The 17,625-nt window shown below is 42.5% G+C and overlaps 1 protein-coding gene across 2 annotated transcripts in view; it reads left to right on the forward strand.

Annotated features, from left to right (window-relative positions):
- The first annotated feature begins 2,482 nt into the window (after positions 1–2,482).
- Positions 2,483–17,625, forward strand: part of scn4ba (sodium channel, voltage-gated, type IV, beta a) — a 28,171-nt gene continuing 13,028 nt past the window's right edge. Inside the window, exon 1 of one of the 2 annotated variants that reach the window (XM_010873138.4) lies at positions 2,483–3,341. In XM_010873138.4, coding sequence (XP_010871440.1) covers positions 3,248–3,341 — 94 coding nt within the window. In that variant the 5' untranslated portion in view covers positions 2,483–3,247. The remainder of the gene's footprint in view (positions 3,342–17,625) is intronic. The other variant, XM_010873148.5, reaches the window with a different exon arrangement.

A 17,625-nucleotide genomic window follows, 5' to 3' on the forward strand; every position in this document is an offset into this window, starting at 1 on the left:
GCTCTCTCGCCGAGTTCTTGCTGGGATGTCTAAGGTCGCATACTAAAATCTCTGGGAGGCGAGGCTTGATGCAGCATTTTACCTTCTCAGAGGGAGGGGCTGTACTCAAGGCACAGTGAATGCTAGGTCAGTGCTGAGCATTCTGTCTGTATAAATGTCTCTGAAGACACCAACTCCTGTATCTTCCCTCCAGCTGGCCTCCAGTCCTCTCCTCACCTTCTTCCTCTGTCCTCCCCTCTTCACCCACTGCCACCTCCCCACTCAGAAAAAGAGTTTTGCCTCGTCATCCTCCCCTTGCCATCGTTTCGGTAGTACAGTCACTTCTTGGTCCCTTCCACCATTTCCTGCCATTATTGCCATAGAATTACATATACTGTATGAGCTCTATGATAATCGCACTGTTTCCAGGTGAGGGGTGTCTTTGTGCTTTTGATACAGCTCAACGCTGTGCTTAAAAAATTGGAAAGTCTCCTCACTGTTCATTTCCTGACATATTGTATAATATATACCCTCCATCTCCACAGCACCACACATGCCTGGAATCACCTGGTCTTTTCTGACTGTCCAGAATGCATTCCATGTCACTTCTAAACCCCCCTGAACATTAAACATTTATTGAACTCTGTAGTTGTGCCTATCGAATAATTTCAAATCTCAGGAAAAATTCAACAGTTATCATTATCGTTGTCAATACAGGGAAGTCACGAGAGACTCTCTTACACAGTTGAAACTGGCTTCCATAAATAGTTGCACTCAGATGGGTGATTTTATCTTTTCTTTATGTACTCGCAGATTGTGGAAGCATGATTACTTTATTTGCTCATTTACAATTTGTAACATTATCACTGAAATAACCATGACCCCCCCCCCCCCACACACACACACACACACACAACCACACACAACCCCTCCCCCACATCGCTCAACATGAACGTGGATGTGCAATCCAATCCGACACCACTTTGGTAATGTGATATACGAGGGAAGAATTGGAATATGCAGAGTATTGGAGTGTTGCTTCTCATTGCAACGTGTAGTTCTCTGTATGTCCTCTGCATAGGCACATCATCTACGCTACCCAGGGGAGTGACTCCTTCGGAGATGCAATAACTAAAAATGAAGGAGTCAAATTCCCACAGAGACCGTTGCGTGGCATGTAAAACACACACACTCTGTCCGCACCAGGGTAACAGCTGTTCTCGGATCAAGGTTTACTGCACACTGAACGGCAACCATCCATCACGTCGCCGTCGGCAGCTCACACAGACCACTTGCCACACTAAACTGTGTTGTACGACGGGCAGCGGTGGAGCCTACGGGTTTGTTCGTGTGGACGCCTGCGTTCAAGTGACCTTCGTAAGGTTGTCTATGTAACCTAAGCCACGCGGAGCCCCTATGTCGCCACACCCCCATCTGACACCCCACCAGTCACATTCCCCTGCTCATGGGGCTAACGGGAGGTGTGGGGGTGACACACACCCTTTCAGGCCCGTCCATCATTACAGTGTGGGGCGGCGGAGAGAGGAGCGAAGAGGGAGATCTGGGCAGTCAAGTTAATCACAACTCGTTCAGGATATTCTATCTCTTCGTGCAGGAATCAGTTGACTTGATTACAGTTAGGATGTAGTTCTGATATTTCCCCGGATATTGTCTGATTTGCTGATTGTCTGGAGAGGTTGTTGATAGAGTGAGCGGCAATGATGGTGCGGTCGATGTTGCAGCAGTTTTTGCAGACACTGCGTCAGTAACATGCAGTAAATACACATACAATGTGAAGAGGGATCCGTAATGGTATCTAACACTGCACGCATGCATATCAATTATCGTTTCCATGGAGGACAGTGACTTTTGAACACTATTGATACACGTTCATATTGAATCCTCTGGCAAGGGCTTTTTTGTTGCTCCAGTGGTCAGAACCAACAATTCCGGTCGGGCAGTTTTAAGTAATTTGGAACAGCCTAGCCAGTACACCTGGCGACTTTCAGAAACGACTGCCGCAAGAAGTCACTTATGTTGAGGTATACATTTTAGCCCTGCTTTGAATAAATTCTACTTTAACACTGATTGGATTTGAATTAACTTACAAATTACTTTGCAGGATTTGCATGTGTGTGTGTGTGTGTGTGTGTGCGTGCGTGTGTGTGCGTCTGAGAGAAGCAGAATGGAGGAAATTGCTTTCAAGGAATAATGTATTATTCTTAATAGAGTCCCTGTGTTGTGGGACATGACTCACGATGGCCCAGTACCCAGAGACACCCTGTGACACGCTCCACCCGACTACCTGGGCAGTAGGATGCAGGGCCAACCAGTTCAGGGCTGAAGCCAGCACCTGGTGTGAGACGGCCCCAGACGCATTCAGGCTGAATGCCCCCCCCTCGTGCTTCCCTCCTGCTCTCCCGCCCCCTTTCTTATTCACCTCTCCCTCTCTCTCTCTCCCTCCCTCCCTCCCTCCCTTGCTCCATCCTCTCGTGCTTCTGCTGCAGTGGCTCTCCCACTCCTCTCATTCCTCCCTGAGCCAGCCAGGGATTCACATACCGCCTGTCTGCTGCCTCCCTGCTGCCCGTCTGCTTGCTCGAGCGCCACGCTCTGCTGTTCTGCCTGCTCCCTCGCCCCCATATGCAGCTCTCCGTCGGGGGCACGGCTGACATCCTCTCCCCCCTACACCCCCTCCAGTGCGACACAGCTCCGCGGTGCAGACGCTCGCTGCCTCTCAGCAGTCCCCCGCTCTGCCTGTTCCAGCTCTCAGGTTGTATCAGTGGAAAATCAGCACATCGGCGAGTCAGAGAGAGTGACTGAAGCAAAGAGGGAGAGAGAGAGAGAGAGAGAGAGAGAAAGAGAGAGAGAGAGAGAAAGTGCCTGGATGAGGTGCAGGAGTCTACTCTCTCTCTTCTGGTCCGTTTGTACGTACAGAAGGGTAGACTGAGAATTCTTCCTCCAGGAATCAGCCTTCCTTCACTCTGTATCTCTTTCTCTGTCAATCTCTGGGACTCTCAGCAGCGGAGGAGGGTAGAGAACTGGAGGCACAAACCACAGGACTTTGCAGACCGTCAAGTATCGCCTTGCTATTTTTGCTTTGCTCTCTCGCCTTCCTCCCATACACTACTCCTCCTCTTCCATCTCAAACGCTCCCCTGCCCGCTCCAGCCAGCACACCCACCCACACAAACACACATAACACACGCACACAGCCGCACACGCTCGCCCAGAGTGACTATCCAAGGGCGGTCAGACAGACGCAGCAGAATATGGAGTCCAAAGGAAACGGACGGTTCTCTCTGTCCAGGTGCATGCGCTCAGGAGACACTGTTCACGCCAGCGTGGTCGTCACACTTCTGCTCGGTGAGTCTAAAATCGGACTTTATACTGGCATTTCTTCTCTCCTTAGCTGTCCCCCCCCCCTCCTCTCTGCCCCCCCTCTCCCCTGTCCTTCTCCTTGGGGCTCCAGCCAAATCATTGCAGTTTCTGTGGAGCTTGCAGAAATGGCAGACGCCAGCGGGCAGGGTTTCACAGTGATATACTTGTTGCATGCAAGGCAGGAGTTTGTTTGGATGCACAGCTTGATATGGATACATGCTTTTCTATTTTGGGATACAGAGTTGTGTTATTTGGCCGAGCCAGGGGCCACGAGTTCCATGCCTCGATACTGTACGGCTCGCGTGAGTGGAGAGATTCAATTTGACTTTCAAAGCTTAGATGCTGAGTCCATAATAGGATGACAGTAACAACGGAATCTGTTTAGAAGTGGAATTATGAGCACTGCAAAAGGACCTTCCAAGTCCCTGAGACCGTGACGTTGAATTATGGGCACCGGTAAAGGACCTTCCAAGTCCCTGAGACCGTGACGTTGAAAATTCCCCATGTTTACATCTCGGCCCACAATTTAGGGAAGAATGAAGGGAAGGTCCACTGGCATAGCAATCGCTACGTTTATACTGCATACACATATAATATCAAAAGTCCCTACAATGTCAAAATCTGTTTTACAAAGTGGCCACTAGGGGGCATTCAAATGTGCCTGCTGTATAACTCTGTAGCCCACTTAATGTTGATAAAGTTGTTTATTTTTTTAATTAAATGTTTTACAATATCCTACACTTTAATGTCTAAAGTTAACTGTGACATTGTTTTTGTTATAACCATATTTTATGAATACAGTAACAAATCAGAAAAAAATATTAAATAATAATGTCTGTCCATTATTGGTAAACTTAATGTCAGACTGTGATATAAGATTACCATGGGACATGTTAGTACAGGAGGCTATGGAATGGACCATTTTATAACAGTAACACTGGGAGAAGAAAGTCATTTACAGTACTCATCAGAGAAACTAGTGATGCAGATATTTCTACTACGCAGCTTATTCTGTTATGGTACGCAGCTTATTCTGTTATGGTACGCAGCTTATTCTACTCACGCCACTTAATCATGGATATAATTAATTGGTACAAAATACAAGATGAATGCTTTGGTCCAAATACAATCAGGGAAGTGTAAAGTAATGTACAAAGGAATTTTATAGATTTTTATTACATATTTTTCGGGGGAAATATATTCTGAATCTAATATTTTGGAGTTATTATTTGTAAATGAAAATGTTAGACAGAGTGGTTTCAAGAAGGGATCAATAACTACTTAAAAAAACTACATAAACAGCTAAAAGCCAATCAGGATATCCACCAGCACTTATTCTCCCCAGTCCTGCTGTAATCCTTGAAACGTGTTTTGTTTAGCCGCATATACTGACTTCCAGTTAGTGCATTCATTTAAAGATAGTTGGATAGGTCAACCACACAACCCAGCAATAGTAAGTACACCTTATACAAATTTAGTAGATTTGATGTCTTACATATTTAAAAACAGACACATTAAAAACATTAATAAGACATGTATCCTATGTTACTTCGTTCAAACAGGACAGGTATTATTTTAGACAAGGGCATAAAAAGATGAAATCAAGACAACAAAACGTATAAAAAACTATTTCATAATTTAAATAAGCATGCCATTCTAAAGAAGATGGCTGAGGATTCACAGCAGAGAGACAACAATACTAATAACATGTATATTTGCATACTTATATTAAATGATGAAACCTAACTGATAAGCATGAGTGTGTGTATATATACACATATATTTCCTAGTTTTGCTCTGGATTTTTCGGCTTGGCTCTCCTTGACTCTGCATCAAGGTAAAGTGCAAATTATTAAAGTAGGCCAGGTTTCTTTTTTTAACAGTCCATGTTAATGTTAATGTCCCTATAAAAGCCCATAGCATATAGGATGAACAGAATGAGAACATTCAATCTTTTCAAGTAACTGAAAGTCTGTGGGTTAAATGTGAAATGCAAACAATGCAAACTCCTGCATTGGCGTCATTCCAGATTTACAGAGTTGAAACACTCACAAAGTAAAAGTGGTCAGCAGCAGTGAACATTCTATCTCAGCAGAAATGGACAAGTGGCTGGGTTCAGGAAGACTAGGGAGAATAATTTATAATGTCTTAGTGTGTAAGCTTGTTTCTCTAGTGCTTCTTCTCTTTTTCTGGCCCTGTATACGCGAGCCATTAACATGCATCCTTCAGTTTAATCCTGTCCTGACCCAGAACTGGGCGCAGTTTGCCGATTGCGACAGAACAAAGCCTCATGAGTGTTTTTCCTTTAATGACCAAACATGCCTACCAACCCGGGGCATAGATGGTGATGTTAAGTACAATGTGTGATATTACTGAAAGAAATGGAACTGCCTTTGGATCAGTTGTTTCCATTCAAGCCATTCCTTAATATTAGAACTACAGTATTACGTCATTTTGCTGGATCTGATCCTAAAAACATGTTTTCTACAGTACAGCTGTGTTTGTTTGTTTCACTGCTTCTAAGGAAACATATTTGAGACAGGACTGTGTGTGTGTGTGTGTGCTGTGCTCATAACTGTGTTGCACACTTATGTTGGCTGGGTAAATTGTGAGGCATTTGTGTGCAGTTACAGTGGATATAAAAAGTCTACCCACCCCGGTTAAAATGCCAGGTTCTTGTGATGCAAAACAATGAGACAAAGATAAATCATATCAGAAGGTTTTCCACCTTTAATGTGACCTATAATGTGAACAATTCAATAGAAAAACAAACTGAAATCTTTGAGGGGGAAAAATAAAGTACATAAAACTCACAATAACCTGGTCGCATAAGTGTGCAATCCCTTAAATTAATGCTTTGTGGAATGACCTTTTGATTTTATTACAGCACTTAGTCTTTTTGGGTAGGAGTCTATTAGCATGGCACATCTTGATGTGGCAATATTTGCCCACTCTTTGCAAAAGCGCTCCAAATCTGTCAGATTGTGAGGACATCTCCTGTGCACAGCCCTCTTCAGATCTCCCCACAGATGTTCAACTGGATTCAGGTCTGGGCTCTGGCCGGGCCATTCCAAAACGTTAATCTTCTTCTGGTGAAGCCATGCTTTTGTGGATTTGGATGTTTGCTTTGGATCGTTGTCATGCTGAAAGGTGAACTTCCTCTTCATCTTCAGCTTCCTTACGGACGCCTGAAGGTTTTGTGCCAAAATTGCCTGGTATTTGGAAATGTTTATTATTCCCTCCACCCTGATTAAGGCCCCGGTTCCAACTGAAGAAAAACAGCCCCAAAGCATGATGCTGCCACCACAATGTTTCACCGTGGGTATGGTGTTCTTTGGGTGATGTGCAGTATTGTTTTTTGCACCAAACATACCTTTTGGAATTATGGCCAAAAAGTTCAACCTTGGTTTCATCAGACCACAACACATTTTCCCACATGCTTTTTGGTGACTTTTTTTTGCAAACTTCAGCTGGGCTTGGATGTTTGTCTTGGTAAGAAAAGGCTTCCGTCTTGCCACCCAACCCCATAGCCCATTCATATGAAGAATACGGGACATTGTTGTCACATGTAGCACACAGCCAGTATTTGCCAGAAATTCCTGCAGTTACTTTAATGTTGCTGTAGGCTTCTTGGAAGCCTCCCAGACCAGTTTTCTTGTTGTCTTTTCATACATTTTGGAGGGACGTCCAGTTCTTGGTAATGTCTCTGTTGTGCCATATTTTCTCCACTTGATGATGACTGTCTTCACTGTATTCCATGGTATATCTAATGCTTTGGAAATTATTTTTTACCCATCTCCTGATATCTTTCAATAATGAGATCCCTCTGCTGCTTTGGAAGGTCTCTGCGAACTATGGCTTTTGCTCTGAGATGCAACTAAGAAAATCCTACAAGAACAGCTGAACTTTATTTGTGATTAATCACAGTCACTTTAAATGATGGCAGGTGTGTAATGACTTCTATTAAACATGTTTGAATGTGACTCGTTAATTCTGAACACAGCCACATCCCCAGTTATAAGAGGGTGTGCATACTTATGCAACAAGGTTATTATAAGGTTTTTATTTTACATTTTTCCCCCTCGAAGATTTCAGTTTGTTTTCCAATTGAATTGTTCACATTACAGGTCACATTATAAGTGGAAAAAGTTCTGACATGATTTATCTTTGTCTCATTCTTTTACATCACAAAACCCTGGCATTTTCACAGGGGTGTGTAGACTTTCATATCCACTGTATATCTGTATGTGACCACTGAGATGTATGTTTTAGATGGGACACACCGTATGTCTGTGTGTGACCACCAGGATGTATGTTATAGATGGGACACACCGTATGTCTGTGTGTGACCACTAGGATGTATGTTATAGATGGGACACACTGTATGTCTGTGTGTGACCACTAGGATGTATGTTATAGATGGGACACACCGTATGTCTGTGTGTGACCACCAGGATGTATGTTATAGATGGGACACACCGTATGTCTGTGTGTGACCACTAGGATGTATGTTATAGATGGGACACACCGTATGTCTGTGTGTGACCACCAGGATGTATGTTATAGATGGGACACACCGTATGTCTGTGTGTGACCACCAGGATGTATGTTATAGATGGGACACACCGTATGTCTGTGTGTGACCACTAGGATGTATGTTATAGATGGGACACACCATATGTCTGTATGTGACCACTAGGATGTATGTTATAGATGGGACACACCGTATGTCTGTGTGTGACCACCAGGATGTATGTTATAGATGGGACACACCGTATGTCTGTGTGTGACCACTAGGATGTATGTTATAGATGGGACACACCGTATGTCTGTATGTGACCACTAGGATGTATGTTATAGATGGGACACACCGTATGTCTGTGTGTGACCACCAGGATGTATGTTATAGATGGGACACACCGTATGTCTGTGTGTGACCACTAGGATGTATGTTATAGATGGGACACACCGTATGTCTGTGTGTGACCACTAGGATGTATGTTATAGATGGGACACACCGTATGTCTGTATGTGACCACTAGGATGTATGTTATAGATGGGACACACCGTATGTCTGTGTGTGACCACCAGGATGTATGTTATAGATGGGACACACCGTATGTCTGTGTGTGACCACTAGGATGTATGTTATAGATGGGACACACTGCATGTCTGTGTGTGACCACTGGGATGTATGTTATAGATGGGATACACCGTATGTCTGTGTGTGACCACTGGGATGTATGTTATAGATGGGACACAGTGTATGTCTGTGTGTGACCACCAGGATGTATGTTATAGATGGGACACACCGTATGTCTGTGTGTGACCACTGGGATGTATGTTATAGATGGGACACACCGTATGTCTGTGTGTGACCACTGGGATGTATGTTATAGATGGGACACACCGTATGTCTGTGTGTGACCACTGGGATGTATGTTATAGATGGGATACACCGTATGTCTGTGTGTGACCACTGGGATGTATGTTATAGATGGGATACACCGTATGTCTGTGTGTGACCACTAGGATGTATGTTATAGATGGGACACACTGCATGTCTGTGTGTGACCACTGGGATGTATGTTATAGATGGGACACACCGTATGTCTGTGTGTGACCACTGGGATGTATGTTATAGATGGGACACACTGCATGTCTGTGTGTGACCACTGGGATGTATGTTATAGATGGGACACACCGTATGTCTGTGTGTGACCACTGGGATGTATGTTATAGATGGGATACACCGTATGTCTGTGTGTGACCACTAGGATGTATGTTATAGATGGGATACACCGTATGTCTGTGTGTGACCACTGGGATGTGTGTTATAGATGGGACACACTGTCCTGGATATGTGCTTGTGACGTCCTGTTGATCCACAGATTAGTTTTGGCTGAGCCACTATCACTGGCCAACAGCACCAGCTGCCATGGTGTTCACAGCCACACTGTACCGCTGCCAACACCTGCACCCGCACCCTGGTCTGAATGTCATAACCTCCTCGCCACACGCCACTCTCACAGGCAAAATACTTCCTGGCAGAGAACCGACTCACACGCTCGAGAGAGAGAGAGAGAGAGATGGGGGAGAGAGAGTGAAAAGGCAGTAGGAGATAGAGAGTGAGTGAACGAGTGAGAGAGACAGACAGAAAGTATTGTATGTCATCAACCCTCACCCACATACAGATATCTATTCTCCAGAGCGGTGCTGCTCTTCTGAAACGGACCCTCAGCTCTCCTCCCCTGTGCAGTGCTTCTAGACTGTTCTGACTGCCTGTGCATACCAATGTGTTTTAAAACCAGCACTACTTAATGGCTTTGTTTGTGTTATTGAACCGCCTGGCCGCGGTGCTTTGATGTGATGTCAAACTTAAACACTGCTTTGGCAAATGCCCTTGTATTTATACACCTGGTGTTTTGAATGGTTCCACTAAAATTCCTAGGTGGTTGGGTCACATGTAATTTGTGTCACTCTGTGGAAGTAGAATGGGGCCTTAAAGATGCAATCTGGGACTTTTGTGATTAAGAAAAGAATTGTATATACCCCATTTTGGATGGGATGTGTAATTTGTTGTTTATGTCTGCATTTTCCATAAGTATGACATCATAACTATCATACCTCAGTTATCCTAGTGGTCACACAGAGACATACGATGTATTTTAAGTAGTACTACAGAATGTTATAAATAGCAGTTACATGCTCCGTTAGATTTAAAGGAAACTTTTATTAATTGTCAAGAGACTTTCCGTGCATAGGCTGCAGGGGATATGTTATGTCTGTCAATTTAGAGCCTCAGTACAAAGCATTGAAAGTACAGACCATAGATGAGAAGATTGGAGATGTTTTAATTAATTTCTGTCCCTTGGGTCGTGGGGGTTACTATTATATGGTGACCTATTTCATGTTGATGTGGATCTGTCTTTGGTGCTGTTTTCAAGTAAGTGGGATGTTCCCTAACGAATGTGTTCTAATACCGTATACGATTGTCCCACTGGAACTGAAAACTATTTCAAGAAATAATGAAGGACTGGTTAAAATAAAACTAAACGCATCCAAATCTGTTATTCCCTGTGTTCAGGATTTTATGATTAAGTCAGCGACTGTAGTTAAAGGAAGACATGGCAACCATTCAAATCGGCCAATATATAAGCAGGGCCTGTGTGGGGCCCAGGAACGCCTGCCTCTCAGACTGACCGCCCTGTACTCCACTTCTCTGATCAGACTGACCGCACTGTACTTCACTTCTCTGATCAGACTGACCGCACTGTACTCCACCTCTCTGATCAGACTGACCGGACTGAACTCCGCCTCTCTGGTCAGACTGACCGCACTGTACTTCACTTCTCTGATCAGACTGACCGCACTGTACTCCAACTCTCTGATCAGACTGACCGCACTGTACTTCACTTCTCTGATCAGACTGACCGCACTGTACTCCACCTCTCTGATCAGACTGACCGCACTGCACTTCACTTCTCTGATCAGACTGACCGCACTGTACTCCAACTCTCTGATCAGACTGACCGCACTGTACTTCACTTCTCTGATCAGACTGACCACACTGTACTCCAACTCTCTGATCGGACTCAGGCCCAGGGGCCTCATGTATCAATCGTTCGTACGCACAAATGTGTTTAAACCATGAGTTTTTATGCAAACGTTGGTGTTGAACTTGACGGGAAAGTGTGTGTATCTCTATGCAGATTTCAACCCATGCTTATGCACAGCCTAGAGGGGGAATTGGAGAAATACCATGCTATTTCAGAAAAGCTGGTAGAGGAATGTCAACTGAAACACATGGGAAAATGTTAGGACTAATATGTTGTAAAACGCAGCACTTTGAATGGACATATCCATACAGTTGGAAAACTTCTGAAATGTTATATAGCCTACTTTCTGGGTCACGTTCTCTAGGCTACTGTTTCTTTTAACAGATCTTGTGTTTGCAAGACCACCTCGGCTAAACCGCCACGAAAGTCCTCACTCAAATCCATACGGACCGTTACCAAACTGCAGAGGCCAGCAACCCCACTCTGGGATGTTACTGCAGATGGGTTCTTGTTCTGCAGTGAAACTAATGCCTAAAAGTCCTAGGCCCACATGACTTGGACAGAGCTTGACCAATTCACTTAGATTTTACGTCTGTATTGACATGTTTCTTGAATGTGAAGTTGAAATGTTATGATTAGCCTAATGGCAAATGATCACTTACTGCAGCCCTCCCACAGCGACATATTCGGTGTCCCCATCTAGGACTTTTCCAATCAGATCTCCCCAGTGATGCCAGAGATTTGCTAGTCAATGTGAGAAATATCAGTTACACTTTGCCCTTCTCCTGTAGTTCGCACGCTGGTTATGAGTGCAGCAAATCACGTTCTCGCATCCGCCTTGATTGATCTCTGACCACTTATTTTTGTTGACAACAGCAGCCACGTCTTACAATGCAGAATATTTGACTGCTTGACAGTCTACTTGATACGTTTTAAAAAAGGACACGTTTTAGATTAGAGTGACCAGACATCCCCGTTTTCCGGGGACAGTGCGATTTTGGTGGACCGTACCCGACTGGAGCGGTCACCGGAAAATGTCCCAATTTTTAACTGTGCATTAAAAACAGCAAAGAGAAATAATATTTTATGTGGCAAGAAAAACCGGGCAGTAGAGCCTACAAGTTGATGTCTCAATCGTGTTTGGCTTGTTTTGGCAGAGGGGGCTGCTTGCTATAGCAGCTTCATTAACTCTTCTACTAAATACTTGCTCGCACTAATCTTAGAGAAAACTGCTTTGGAAAACTTGTCCAGAAGCTCTCAAGTGGCAAAGTTAATCCACAACCTCACCATAAATGTCTTTTCAAGGCAGGTTTCAATCATGTGAGATACTAGCTAGTGATGTTATAATGTCCCAATTGATGAAATAGATAGATGATCTGAAGGAGACAGAGGAGGACAGGTAAAGATATGATTACAGAGCATGTCGATTAATTATTCCAACCAATGTTTTGGAGATGAAAAACTAAAATGAGGAAAGCAATGGGAATCTGTTCAATAGTCTTGTCTAATAGTGTACTATTTGTTATTAAAGATTGGAGAGGAAGGAGGAGAGAGTGAGAAGGACAAATGTAGGGATTAAAAAGAGTGAATGGAGGAAAAGTGAGGTGGAAAGGTAAAGAGACGGAAAGGAAGGAAGACAAGGGAAGAAAAGAGGAGCAAGATTGGAGGAGAAGAAAATGTAAATAGAATAAGAAGTGACACATGCAATCCGGAAGAAAATAGCCCTACATTCTCCTGAGAAATGCACAGATTAGGTTGGTAGAAGTAGCTAGTTCTTTTCATGTCCATCACAGTGTGCCTGTGAGACTAAATACATTGAACTGGAATAGTCCCCCTTTTGTATTTCATAGGTAATAACATTAAAATAAAAACAATTGTAATAAATTAAATATATAGCATTATATAAATAATAAAATGTTAATGATATATTGACCACCAAACTGGAAATTTCCCCAGTTTTCATTTCAGAAATCTGGTCACCTTATTTTAGATTCTATTTCAGATAATATTATGGGAATTTCACATTATGGGAAAAGTATTGGCTTGTACGTTTTTCCTGATCGGTCTCCACCTTGCTTCCTGCATCTACTGAAATGACATAGTCAATAGGGCTAATTTGGCTATCTTATATGGATAATTGTAGGCATTCATTGGGCGGAGACCATAAGCTGGTTCACGTACGCAGAAGTATAGTATGGGTCTTATTTATCAACGGGAGCATGCGTATGTGTCGCATTCGCCATTTTGATAAATCCCAATAATTTTGTGCGCACGCAAATCATAGGATTTCCACATTCGTCAGAATTTAGTTAGAAACGTACGCAAGATTGATAAATGAGGCCCCAGGTCTGCATTGTGACTCGCAGGCTGCTTTCCTGAGTGCATTATAAAACCTCCCCATGCATTTCCATAAGTAAGAGAGCAGCCTACCCCTGTACTGAGTAGAATGGAGAGGGGTGAAAAACCAGACGCCTGGCCAAGGCACTAAAAACCACACACAGAGAAAAAGATGAGAAGAAGAAAAACATGGAGAAAAAGAGAAGCGTTAGATGAATAGAGAGTTGACCAGTGAAAAAGCAGAAAGGCCCGAACAGATGAGTGGAGGAATAGACAAACATATGCATTGATTGTATCACTGGGACTAGTTTGTCTAACAGCCATGAAAAAAGGATGAATAAATGTCACTAAGCAGCAATAAAGAGGCTTCCCCAGTGTCTGAGCCAAACAGTCGAGTCATGTTTCGTGCAGCCCAAAAAAAAAAAACACAGTCAGCACTACTGTCATGAGAGGAAGGCCGGGGAGGATGAGGGGGGAGAACAGAGAGGAGGGAGGGGAAGACAGCCGTTGAATTATTTACCAGCTGACTTCTTAACGCAATGGCGTGAGGGGCTTTGAGAAGGAGAACAGAGAGATTCCCTCCATCACCAGGCTTGCCTCATGGATTCTGAGTGGTTGTTCTTCTCAATAGACATTTCGAAGGAGCATCGCTTAAGCCAGCAGTCACTTCAGATCACAGTGCTCTGTCCCACGATGAGCGGAAAATGGATGATACAATGAAATTAAGAAAATGGTCCAGACTTGGTCCACCCTCACAAGCGGTTGCTAATCTCATTTTAGAAAACCCATGAGTTCACTACCACTTGATTACCGGATGTGTTTGTATTTTTGTTTGAACGTGTGTGTGCGCATGTGTGTGTGTTGAGGACAGCTCTCCTTCCATTAATCTGAGATTAACATGAGCTGTCACAGCTGTAATGTATTTACAAGGGCCAGTAAGTGGAACAGGAGCAGACTGGGATGCTGCTAGTTTGAGTTGCTAGTCTAGAAAAGTGTATCTTAGAGAATTAAAAGAACTAATCACCTCAAACGCAAACACACAAACACAAAAACTAATGCTGAGCAATTAGTGCCTCTGACGCTGGTTTGGTTTCCGCTTGATTGCTGAAAAATAATCAGGCTTTATAGATTATTCTAGCTTTTTTTAAGTACATGCGACATTAATGCATAATGAAAATGATGTTGAATGATGTGGTGTTGGCTGTGGTCATTGCCTGTGTTTATATACACACATTGTATGCATAGATTCCTAAATAATTTTACAGTTTAAATGCATTATGAACTATAACTGCCATGATTAGCACTGTGGTCTCAAACTACTGCACTGCAGATGGATTGCAGTCGTACCAACTTTGCCCAGTGTTTCGAATCCTGGTTGAATCTCAATTGTATTTAGGTCAGGCATTTGACTTGGCCAATACAAAACACAAAACGTCTTTCTCCTGAGCCGTTCTTTGGTAAACTCGTACCTCAGAATTCATATAAATTCTTGCAAACCTAAACTGATTACATCGAGATTTTTAAGTCAACTAACTTAATTTTGTTAGGTAAATAATTACTTAAAAATGACAATTTATGGGAATTTTTGAAATATTTATTTCAAGTTAACTGTACATGAAAATATAGAAGAAAATTATTTCCCAATTTGCATTGCCCTTTAAATGAACTCTAGAGTAACCACCCATGACTGTATTTGTTAATGCCTGACACATGGTTATTGAACACATTTATTCATTTAGTCTATTCCTTGCCAACAGTTATAAAATATTAAACTGTGAATACTTAACATATTCATAAATCCTAGCACAGTGGCTAGAAAGACATGTTTAAAAAACATTCATAACTTAAAGGAAAATCCCAGATTTTCAAAATAAAATTGAACACCTCTGCTAAGATTTCTGGAAATCCTGGGAACTTGGGCAGAGTTTTGCAAAGCTACCCACAAGGCATTGGCTTGCAAAGGAATGCATAATTCCTATTGGAACCAGAATGTCTGACCCAAAGATGGATATTTTATGTAATTTTTACAATCATTTCAGCAGCAGGTGCAAAATATATGTTTGACTAAATGAATGGATTACTTTAGACAAATGTATATGTTTCCTGTTTGTGTAGCTAAGATGAATTAATATGTCAAAGTACATGCAAAGAAAGGATAATAAACATTTTCCAAAATATCAACTTGAAGCTGGGAACATTTTCATTTTAAACATGTATCATGCGTAAGTCAAGTTCACCGACTTGCACCACAGTGACTTATTGGAAGGCCGTTATAAAATATCTTATTCTGCAAAATGTCCCCGAAATGTGAAATTGTCCTTTAACACAGATTCAATCTCCCCTATAAAGTCCTTTCAGTAGCTTTTTGTTCAATGCGATTGGGAGAAAGAATGCCTGGCCTTGGACTGTGATTTATTAATAAAGGTTTGACTCCTCGTTTATTTGTTTTGATTCAGCAAAATGTATATTCTGCTGATGCAGACATTGTGGTCACAGTGCCTTTACCACAGTGGGAGAGATTTATTTTACTGTTGTTAAAGACTAATAGCTATGGTGTTCTCTCACAACCCATTTCACTTGAGATTAAGAGAGCTAGTCGTACATGTTGTACGCAACTAAACGTGTATGCCACTGTGTACGTTTATGGATAAGTGATTGGAGGTGATATTTACTTGATTACAGTAGTTCAAATTACTGATGCTTATGTGCCTCAAAGTGAAAGTGCAAACATCCTTTGTTCCAGAGACTCTAGCCCTAACTCTTAGATCCTGCCATTAGTTGGGACAATATAATTTTTGGACAGTAACCCTGAAAATGTACGCATCTGAACAAATTCCTAACTACAGCCATCAGAGAAAGTGACTGCCAAGAAATAATGATAGTGCTCCCTTTCAGGATGTGTAAGTTACTTGTTTGTAGCTGAAATGGTTTGGGAATATGTTTTTGTGATTGCAAGCGGTGTTCACTGCAATAAACTGCAACCCTGTTTCCAAAAAAGGTGTAAAATCGCATGTACTGTGTAAAATGCTAATAAAAACAGAATGCAATGATTTACAAATAATTTCAAACCTATAGTCAATAGAAAATAGTACAAAGACAACCAGTCAAATGTTGAAACAGACATTTTGTTTGTTGAAAATATGCCACTTTGAATTTGATGCCAGTAACACGTTTCCAAAGAAAAAAAAATGTGACTGAAGAAAGAACAGACTGGAAAAGTTGTGTAATGCTAAAAAACTAAAAGGTTCGGCTCAGCCACAGCTCGCCATAGATGGAGCAAGTTGCAAGTTGAGCGAGCGGACAGTGTGCACGTAGGGTTAGGGTGGGGTTTGCGAGTAGACGCGTTACGTGCTGTGACAACGCCACATGTTGTGCAATTCGAATAGCAATGTGTATAATTTGCTTCAGGGCCAGTGAAGCCAGCAGCGTTTCTGGATCCTGTTTACACATGGTTTATTCTTCTGTTAGAGTTTTCACTTGCATTTGTGGATGTTGCCGACTGACCAAATAATGCCACGTTTCCACTGCTGCTTTTCCTCAGTACAAGGGCTAAACCTGTGATTTATGCTAATGCTGGCCTTAGACTTAAAGGTATAGTCTGAACTCCTGTTTAGACTATACCTTTCCTACCAAGGATTTAAGGAGGGGCTTATGGGGAGGGAAGAGTAATCTATCAATGGGATTTGGCTTTCCGGTTCCGAATTTTTTTTTCTCGTAACAAAGTAAAAATTACAGTAACACCGTGCTCAGTTTGTTTATAACGTAGTCTAACCACTCCGTACTTCTATTGAATAATTGGCATTGTGTACCAACTTCGGTCATTCCTACTTTCTGCTTCCCTTTTGCTTTATTTTCTTTATATTATCAGGGATCTCTTTGTTAGACTGGATGAAAACCATCACGAGAAGCCTAAGCGTCGCTCACACCAGAGACGGCATAACATTACCATACGGTACCTTAACGCAAACATCGCAATCAATCTACCCAAACATCCGAATCAAACTTTCGCATCTTCATAACCAATATTACAAAGACGGAGAGCCTCATTTTGTTAGCATCTAGCGTGGCGACGAGCAGGAGCCTCTCTCAATTTAGGTTTCATTGTAGCAGATTAAATTAAAACTTCTAAGTCACACAGGCTATAAATAGCTATAAGCATTTCTTGTGATCCCATAAACACATTGTCGAAAGCTACATATTAGCACTTCTTCGGTGGTAAATCAACTTCAGTTTCTGATACCGTACGGAAAATCTCAACTCTTGCGACACACCTGCTGTACCGCATCCAAATCTGGTTGAGTGCGGTAGATTGTCTGGAGCCGTGCGGGTTGCTTTCTACTGAAAATAATGGACTTCCGCCGGTACACATACAT

The sequence above is a fragment of the Esox lucius genome, chromosome 1 (genome assembly GCF_011004845.1).
Source record: "Esox lucius isolate fEsoLuc1 chromosome 1, fEsoLuc1.pri, whole genome shotgun sequence".
In the NCBI taxonomy this organism is placed as follows: Eukaryota; Metazoa; Chordata; class Actinopteri; order Esociformes; family Esocidae; genus Esox; species Esox lucius.